The 10,207-nt window shown below is 33.9% G+C and overlaps 1 protein-coding gene across 1 annotated transcript; it reads left to right on the plus strand.

The window, feature by feature from the left end:
• The first annotated feature begins 997 nt into the window (after nucleotides 1-997).
• On the plus strand, nucleotides 998-1,955 carry LOC127541646 (olfactory receptor 14I1-like). The gene has a single exon (XM_051966865.1). The coding sequence runs from the start codon at nucleotides 1,002-1,004 to the stop codon at nucleotides 1,953-1,955; it is 954 nt and encodes a 317-aa protein (XP_051822825.1). The 5' UTR covers nucleotides 998-1,001.
• The last annotated feature ends 8,252 nt before the right edge of the window (nucleotides 1,956-10,207 follow it).

The raw sequence follows: 10,207 nt of genomic DNA on the forward strand, positions 1-10,207 counted from the left end.
TAAGGAAGACTCCATTTCATGAGTTCAAATCTGACCTCAGACACTTAATTGGCAATGTTATCCCGGGCAAGTCAATGTTGTGTGCCTCAGTTCCTTATCTCTAAAATGAACTGGAGAAGTATATGGCAAAACAATCTAGTATCTTTGCTCAGAAAACCCCATATGGAATCATGGAGAATCAGGACTGAAAAAGTGATTTAACATCAACAGAGTATTCACTGTTGCTAGTATTATAGATATTGGCATTTTTTTTAAATAAGAGAGAAACTGCACTTAGGGTCAGAAATCTACTTTGTTACTAATAGTCTTTGTTACTTTGTACAAAACAATGAATCAGCATGAACTCTTATTTACTATCCTATGAAATAATAACCTAAGTAATATTAGGTTAAATTGTGTAATACGTGAATATTTTCAAATAGCATCCTGAATGTAACTTATGAAATATGCAATAAAAGTATATATTTCCCTCATCCTAATCTTTCATTCTCTTTCTATGAGATTTATAGATAGATAAATATAGACATAAGTATATATAGATATGACATTTATTTACATATATACCAATGGATATATACAAGTATATGTATTTATACATGTACATATGTATGTATTTATATATGTACACATAAATATGTGTTTATAAACATATGTGTCTCTGTTTATAGGTACACATGTTGACATGCATGAAATCCATTTCCACTCTTAATGGGGATAGCCTTTATTATCTTTGTAGTGGTATTATTCACTTTCCTAATGTTCATCATGTATAACTTCTTCTGGATATTCTACAGGGTTAAGTATTTAAAACTCTGCTCCAGAACTATTGGATGCAGCTCTGTCTTCAGCTAGTTTTGGCTTAAAATATAGTGTAATTTTGCTTTTGTTCAGGCTTAAGATTCTATCTAAATAAATATTTTGATTCTTTCTCATTTTCAACACATTTTTACTGCTACTCATTGGGTTATTTATTTTCAGTTAAATTACAGCACTGCAGCAGGATGGGCAACTTGTCAATCATCACAGAATTCCTCCTCATGGAGTTTTCCAGCACACGGGAGCTGCAGGTCTTACACGCTGCGCTGTTCCTGCTGATTTACCTGGCAGCCCTCCTGGGGAATCTTCTCACCTGTGCTGCAATTATCACTGACCCTCACCTTCACTGCCCAATGTATTTTTTCCTGAGTAATTTATCCCTGCTGGATATTGGAACCATCTCCGTCACGCTTCCTAAATTCATTGTGAATTCCTTATGTGGCGTTCAGTCCCTGTCCCTCCTGGGATGTGCTGCCCAGATGTTCTTCTTTCTCTTTTTTGCAGCTACAGAGTTTGCTTTGCTTGTGGCCATGTCCTATGACCGCTTTGTGGCCATCTGCCAGCCCCTCCACTATGGGATCATCATGACTCCAGCACGTTGTCTCTGGGCAGCAGCTGGCTCGTGGCTCAGCGGGCTCCTTTATTCAGCTGTACACACAGGGAACATGTTCCGTCTGCCCTTCTCAGGATCCAATGTGATCCACCAGTTTTTCTGTGACATCCCTCATGTCTTGAAAGTCTCAGCCTCTGATGTGTTTAACACTGAGTTTATATTAATTGTAGTAAGTTTGTGCTGTTTGTCATGCTGCGTTGCCTTTTTAATTGCATCCTATGCTCGCATCTTCTCCAGTGTGCTCAAGATTCCTTCTGTGGAAGGGCGCTACAAGGCCATTTCCACATGTTCCCCTCAATTGATAATCCTCATGCTATTTCTCATTTCTATAATGATTGCTGTTCTCAAGGAAACATCAGACACATCACCTGTCCAAAACCTTTTAGTTGCAATGGCTTATACAACAATACCTCCCCTGCTGAACCCTCTCATCTATAGTCTGAGGAACCAGAAGGTCACAGCTGCCATGGGCAAGATGATCAAAAGGATATTTCCCCACACTTCCTTGAAAATATTAAAAAGTTGAAAAGCATACATTTAGGTTGTCAAATGTGCAAGGTGACACATTAGGTAATGTAGAAAAGACACCAGAAAACAGCATCATCTAGGAAAATGCCTCATTAGGGGAAATATTACATTGGGCAGAAGGAATCAATCATTTATTTTAGCATAATTTGAACCAACTTGTAAGTGCTTATTGGCTATAGTGGAATAATCATGACACTAACCCATTGGCTCTGGGCAACATTGTCCTCAGAGGAATGGATGGAACACTCATTGATCCCCTGAGGGACCAGTAGATTAGCTTAACCAAAAGCAGCCATCAAGATGGTTGTGTTGTTTCTACTCTCGATATGAATCTTGTCTTGTCACTTCCATTTCATGTTTTTGTTTCCCTTTATCTTTATGATGGTAACAATCATCTCCTTCTTTGCATGTTGAAGATGTATTCCTCATTCCCAACAGATATAGCCAGATAGGCACACATACATATACATACACATTCATGTAAAAGGCATGTGCACATCAACACACACATTTGCATGCACATGTGTGTTTGCCTGCTCTAGTTTTCTGGTTGGGAATTTAAATTTTTTCTTCCTTAATTTGCTTATTTGTAACATGGCATACTTGACTTGATGATCTTTATATTGCCTCCATCTACAGTTTTTAGTTATGATTTTGCAAAAAAATTTTCCTTATACATTAAGCTGGGATTAATATTCGATACATGTAACATTATACGTTATGTGTCTTTCCCCCTCATGTTCTTATTGTATTTAATTTTCTACTGACAAATAAAATTCCTTATCTCCTCTGGTAGATTCTCTGTTCACTTTCCAATAGCATATATCCAGGGCAAGTGATCCCAATATTGGTTTCCTTGAAGTGATCATGTGTATGAAATTACTATTGTATAAAATATGCTGATTGGCTTCTAGTTCATGGAGTATGTCCAGTCTGAAGTTGAAAAATACAAACAACTCAGGGATTAATTATTTAGGCTAATTAGGACTTAGTTAAATTCCTTGGTGACAAAGATATTTTCATTTTTGTCTTTATATACTTAGCACTTTTTTTTAGCTAGAATAGGTGTTTCATAAATTATTGTATATTAATTTCAAATTTCTTGAGAACTGAAGCCTTCTTCTATTTAACTTTATATATATGCACAGACACACAGACACACGGACACACACACACACAGATTACTACCACCTAACATAACATTTATTTCATGGGAGACCATTGATGAAAACTTGACTAATTGGAGAAGAGAGAAATAGAAAGGTGGGAGAAGAGATGGGGGGAGAGACAGAGAGAGAGAGAGGGACAAGTGAAAAGAAGAAGAGAGGGACAGAGGGAGAGAGGAACAGAGGTAGAGGGAGAAGGAGAGAGGCACAGAGGGAGAGAGGAACAGAGGAAGAGGAAAGGGAGAGGGAGATTGAGATTGTAGTACGAATTATTATTATTATTGTTATTATGATTAAATGATCATGAGTTAGATGGCAAAGTAAAGGTAAGGATTCCATTAGCTCTCCTAAATTCCCCTCCAAACAACTTTAAAGTGATGCATAAAATCTGAATCTACAATGGTATAAACAACAAAAATTTGGAGTAAAGAATTTTCCAGCCTGAGGCTGGAGAGAAGATTTGCCGGAAAGATATGTCTCACAAGGGTGATGGGTTAGGCTTGCAGTACAATTTGGAAGTCAAACAGTGGGCCATGGGACTGGCTATTTTCTTTCTAGGTTTGGGGACAAAAACTCACTATTTAGCAAAACATGCTGGGAAAACTAGAATGTATTTTTGCAAGATAATAGTATAGAACAACATCTTACATCATCTATCAAGATAAAGTGAAAGTAGGTACCTGATTTTTTTTCATAAAGATAATACCATAAGCCAATTATAGGAACATGGAACATGGAATATTTTACTTTTCAATCTTTGAAGAAGTGAAGAACTTATGACCAAACCAGAGATATATGAATTCATGAAATTCAAAATGGACAAATTTAGATTATATGAAATTAAGACAATTTTTTGCACAAACAAAACAAATGCAACTAAGATAATGAGGAAAACAGAGACATGGAAAATAATTTTTACAACTGGTGTTTCTGTAAAAGGCCTCATTTCTAAAATATATAATGTGGTGAATCAAATTGATAAGAATACAAATCCTTCCCTCCATTAGTAAATAGTGAAAGATGTGAACAGACAGTTTTCACATGAAGAATTTAAAGCTATTAATAATCATATGACTAATGCTCTAAATCACCATTGATTAGAAAGATGCAAATTAAAACAACTCTGTGGTACCACTTAACACCTCATAGATTGACTTATGATAAAAAAAGGAAAATGCTAACATTTGAATGAGTTTCGAAAAAAAAAAAAAACTAATTCAGTGTTAACTGTGAACTGATGTGACTATTTTGAAGAACAATTTGGAAGTATACCCAAAGAGTTATAAAACTCTGCATACCCTTTAATCTTCTCTTATCACAACCTTGATCTATATGCCAAATATATTTTTAAAATGAGGGAGGGGAAGGACTTATTTGTATAAAAATATTTGTGGTGTTGGCAAAAAATTGGAAATGCCCATCAATAGGGGAATGACTTAACAAGTTGTGGTATAAAATTGTAAAAGAAAAATAATGAGTAGGATAATCTTAGAAAAACCTGGAAATATTTACATGAACTAATACAAAGTTAAGTGAACAAACCATGAAAACATTGGACACACCATCAGGAATAATATAACATGATCAACTATATTATGTTCAACAATACAATGCTCCAAGAACATATGATTAAAAATGCAATACATATCCAAAGAAAGAAATATTTGCAGATCAGAGTAAACAACAATTTACCTTATTTCTTTTGTTCTTTTTTGGTTTCTATTTTCTTTCATGAAATTATTAACACTGAAATATATTTTTTGTAATGTTCTGCTTTGGTTTTCTTGGAGGTCTTTGGGGCAGCCTTCCTTTTAGCAGATTAATCACCATAAGAATAGCCAGGTGTTAAAAGTCCAAATCCTTTATTGTCTCCTTCAAAATCTTGTCTCCTTGTCTGGGGCTTCAGCTAGCTTTCTTAGAGGCCTTCTGGAGTCTTGGTTTCAGTGGAGAAGTGCAGGAGGCCAGGCCAGCCACTATAAGGCTCATGAAGATGGAAATGAATCTCTCTTTCCTTTTTCTGAGAGCTTGACCTCCTGGTTTATATGCTCTACAATGAGTATAAATCAATCATCATATCACTAGGAAACCATTATTTGTTGTAAGATTAAATCAATCATACCGAATTTAAAGAACTGTTAAGCACCATGCTAAACTAGATAACCATTGTTTCTTCAGTTTTACTGACTTAACATCTTGTAAGAATCCTTGTTTCAGAGTTCTGGCCCATAACAATTTTTCATAATCACAAATATAAAAACTCTATGAAATTGCTTATCATCTCAGGAAGAGATTATGAATGGGAGGGAGGAAGAGAACTGGGAACTCCTGCGACATCAAGTTGTTCTGACATCTAGCTCTCTGGGAAAGGCAAAATTAGATGATATATTCTGAGTGACAAGTAGTGGAAAAGTTAAATGTATTGATACTTTAAAAAATTTGGATTGTTTTTTTATTAACATGTAAAATGAGATACTAATGAGATATTGTTATTCAGTCATTTTCCAATATGGTCATATGAAAAGAATTTCTAGATCATGGTAGATTAGAGAAATGAAATTAAAACCCCCAAACTCTGAGGAACCATATTATGTTTACATGATAGAAAGGCAAAGTTACAAATGCAGGAAGGATATGGAAAAATAGAGATACTAATGTACTACTGATTGAGTTGTGAACTGGTTACACCATCCTAGGAAATAATTTGGAGCTATTCTTAACGATCTCTATAACTGTGCATAATATCAATTTCACTTATAGTAGTACTTCATAAAGAAATCAAAGAAAAAAAGAAAAGGACTGATATATATATATATACATATATATACATACATACACACACACACACACATATATAAACATATTTACAGCAGTTGTTTTTGTGATGGTAAAGAATTAGATATTGAAGGAATGCCCATCAATTGAGAAATGGCTGAATTATTTGTCCTATATATAGATTTTGATGCAATACTATTGTTCTTTAAAATAAGATTAGAAGGATGGATTTAGGGCAAAAAACCCATGTAGTAACTTGAATGAATGGATATAGAATAAACTGAGCAGAATCAGAAAACAGGAATTTTTAAAAATATTTATTTACTTTTAACATTTAAATAATATAGTTCTAGCTCATCTTTCTCATTCCAGTCCTTTCCCTGGCCACTGGAAATGCTAACAATATGATATCAATGTAAAATCATACAAGAAATAGATCCATATTACCATTTCCCCAAAAGGATGAAAAATAAGAAAGTGATAACAATTTATTTCAATTTGCACTTAAGAGATCATAATTTCTTTCTTTGGAGTTGGATAGCATCTTTCATCATAAGTTCATTTAAAATCATCTTGGATCATATTATTGATGAAAGTAATTAAGTCTTTCAGAATTATCAATGAATATTGCTTTTACCATGGACAGTCATTCTATGATTTAGCTGACTTCACTTTGGAGCAGTTCGTAGAAATTTTTCCATGGTTTTCTGAACCCATTCCCTTCATCATTTCTTTTAGCACCCTAGTTCTCCATCACACTCATGTGCATAGCTTGTTTTCATTCCTCAATTGATGGGCAGTCCCTCAATAAAAGAGCATCTAAAATATTTTTGTACACGTAAATCCTTCTCCTTCTCCTTTGATCTCTTTGGTGTACATACCTAAAAAAGGAATGTTTAATACAATTTTAAAAGTAAATTGGGAATTATTAATAGAAGAATTAAACATTTAAAAATAATTCTTTATGACTAATGTCTCTACTCCTCTAATTGGAGGGCAAAATCATGACCTGTAAAAGTTCCCAATAATGGGGCAATTCAACACAGTCTTTTCAGTTCCTACTAGATACACTGTCTTTGCACTTCTTCTTCATACCCTTGTTCTATGTTCTGTCCACCTTTCTTCCTTCCCTAATTTCCTTTACACTTAACAGTGTGCCTGGCATATAATAGGCACTCAATAAATATTTATTGACTATTGGCTAAGACCTTCATGGGCTGAGACACTCCCAGTAGCCTATATTGTATGACTGATATTTTAATAAGGCTAAAGGGAGAACATTTTTCATTATGTTGCTTTTAATAGATTCTATTTTATTTAATTATTCTCAAGAGATGGATCAGGTAATCCTTAGTATACAAGAATATAATGATGTTTTCATCATACTCTGGTGATTTCTCAGCACCTTCCCTAAAAGACAGTAGGCAATCAATATATTCCACCAAGTTCTATAATATACGAATCATCAAAATCTCCACAATGCTTGCATGTTAACAGATTTAGAGTTGAACACCTTGCCATGTTTTTGAGTTTTCAAATGCGAGTAGAATGAATTGGTGAGGGAAGTGATGTTTTTGAGATTATTTTTTAGAAATATAGGTAAATAATCCATTGTCAATGGCAACATATGCTGTAACATATGCACGTCAGAACACATAACACAGGTATTGTCAATTTTATGGTGGTTATAATTATTTTTCTTTGGACTGGTTTGTTTGCTCAGGTGTTAAATGTATGAACTTAAAACCCTGGAGATGATCTCTCAATGATTCTTTTGTGTGCAAGTCATTTTCACATCACAGTGTGGATAGTATGTTGGGTTGGAATGGAGAACTTAGCCTGAATTCTGCTTCTGACTCTCTGATCTGTGTAATCTTTTTGACTTTCCTTTGAGATATACTTCTATGTATCTGTTGTACATGCCTATTTTCTTTAAGTTCATTGCGGGCAGGGCAGCCTTTGCCTTTCTTTGTAACCCTAGTATTAACCATAGTCTTTGGGACATAGTAGGCACTTAATAAGTGCTTATTAAATTATTGTAACTTGTCTATGCTTAAGCCTCGGACTCTCTGAGCCCCCATTGCATTGCTGTAACATGTACACAGTATTATCTTTGTAGTAATATCACAGAATCATGTTAAATCTCATCAGAGATGACATATCTATATCTATATATCTGTATAAAATATACTTTGTGAATATCAAAAGTCTCATAAAGATATGTCATAATTATCATTCTTATCTATGCTCATAGACCCCCGTCCTACCTTCTATTTTCTGCAAAATTGTAATACTGACCACAAGGAATGTTGGGCAAGAGGGACAATTTCTTGTTGCACTTTATCAGTAGCTTAATCTTTATGATAGAGTACTCCAAAAATGACTGGAGCACTGTATTACTGTGTAAGTTCTAACCACCTCTCTATTTCCTCCATCCTCTCAGCTTTAATTTAATTTTTGTCAGAGAAAAGATTTTCTGTACTTTTGAATAACTCCACTGGAGTGAGAGCTCAATCTGGAAGTAGAAGGCAGTTATTCAATCTTGAATTTTTTATTTAAAATTGGGAAACAGAGTCAAATAACTCAATGTCTCTTTTCTTCCTTTATAAATAAGGCACTTGAATAATTGATCTCTAAGCTTCCTTCTAGTTTTGAGTTTCGGCTTCTGTGATCATGTTTCAAAGAGACAGTCAGATAAAGAGGATCTCAGAAATCAGTGGCTCTTTCCAGTGGGGGTCACTTTTGAATGACTTGAAGTAGATGTTAACTAGTAGATCTCCTAATTTCTTCTAACTGGAAAATGAACATTTATCTGTGTAGGAAATAAAGCAAATATTGCTTATTTATCAGTGAAAATTAAAAGTAAGAGATTGATGATATAAAGTGGAATCATCTACATTTGTATTGCCTCATATTATCTTCTGAGAATTGCAGGACTCTAACATCTTTCTCAGTTTTAGCTATAGAGGGGTAAAGAGAAACTGGAGCACAACAATACATATTTTGTTTATGTATCTGTAAGCACACTGTTTATGTATCTGTAAATATGTTAACATTTATAGATTTATGTTTAATAGAAGTGAATGTATATATATGTGTGTATATATATACAAATATATTAGAAGGTAAGATTATGCTAAGTCATTAAGGACACTGAACTTTGGCAATGCCTTTCAAATGTTCGAATTATGAGACTAAATGATAGGATATTTGGAAGGTTGGAGAATTAATTCTAATGTTGATATGGCAGTTCAGTTTTGTGGGAAAGCTGGGAAAGAGACTGAGATCTAGGAGATATTTCTAAGTGGAAGGAAGATATAGATCTATGTATCTATGTATCTATTCATCCACCCATCCATCCATCCATTCATCAATCCATCTTTTCATTATCTCACTATGTCTATATTGATCATTTCTATACATACATACGTACATATATATGAGTATATAAACTGTGATCTACATAAAATACGTACAATATATATTTCTTTTCATATAACACATGTATTTATAGATATATACATATATGTATTTCTATATACCACTGCCACATTATCTCTATGATTGTTTATAGCATCCATCTACATATCTAAGCCATTTATTTCTCTATCATATATCTCTCAACATGTGTATATGTATATCCATATATCTAATTCTACCTCTACTTCTTATTTCTCTATCCCTGTCATCTCCAATTTTACTTGTACCTCTATCTCTGTGTTGCCCATTTATATTAGCAGACATAGTTTTCTCTCCAGCATGTCTCTGTAGAAATAAAATCACAGCCCCATTCCTAATACTTTTTCAGTCATTTTTCAAAGTCAATTAGCTATCCCTAATATATAACATAGTCCCATAATTAGCTATTAGTTCATCCATATAGTAATTGACCTGGATAAATAGATTCCTTTCACATAATAAGAAATAGTATGTAGAGATAATAGCAATCATAAAAGTTGATTTTTCTAGGGCAGTGCAGATTATATTGTCCAAAGCACTAATTTAATAGATGCTTGGCCTGATGCCAAAAGAGAGAGACAAAAAGATAAGACTAAAGGTGAAATGCCTAAGAAGGGGTAAAATCAACTCTAAAAATCAGATTTCTTTAATTTCTGCTTCCATCATCTGATCATCAAAGATGAACGATCATGGTAGTTTGTTTTTTTCTGACTTGGGGAAAGATGCCTTTCTGGAAAAAAAGAAACTTATTTACAGCTTATTTACAGAGAAGATACTCATTGAGTGATGATAAAAAGGGAATTTCTTAGGTAGGGATTTCACCCTTAAGAACAAAAAAGGCTTCTGCCAGCCA

Source organism: Antechinus flavipes, chromosome 6, assembly GCF_016432865.1.
Source record: "Antechinus flavipes isolate AdamAnt ecotype Samford, QLD, Australia chromosome 6, AdamAnt_v2, whole genome shotgun sequence".
NCBI classification, from domain to species: domain Eukaryota; kingdom Metazoa; phylum Chordata; class Mammalia; order Dasyuromorphia; family Dasyuridae; genus Antechinus; species Antechinus flavipes.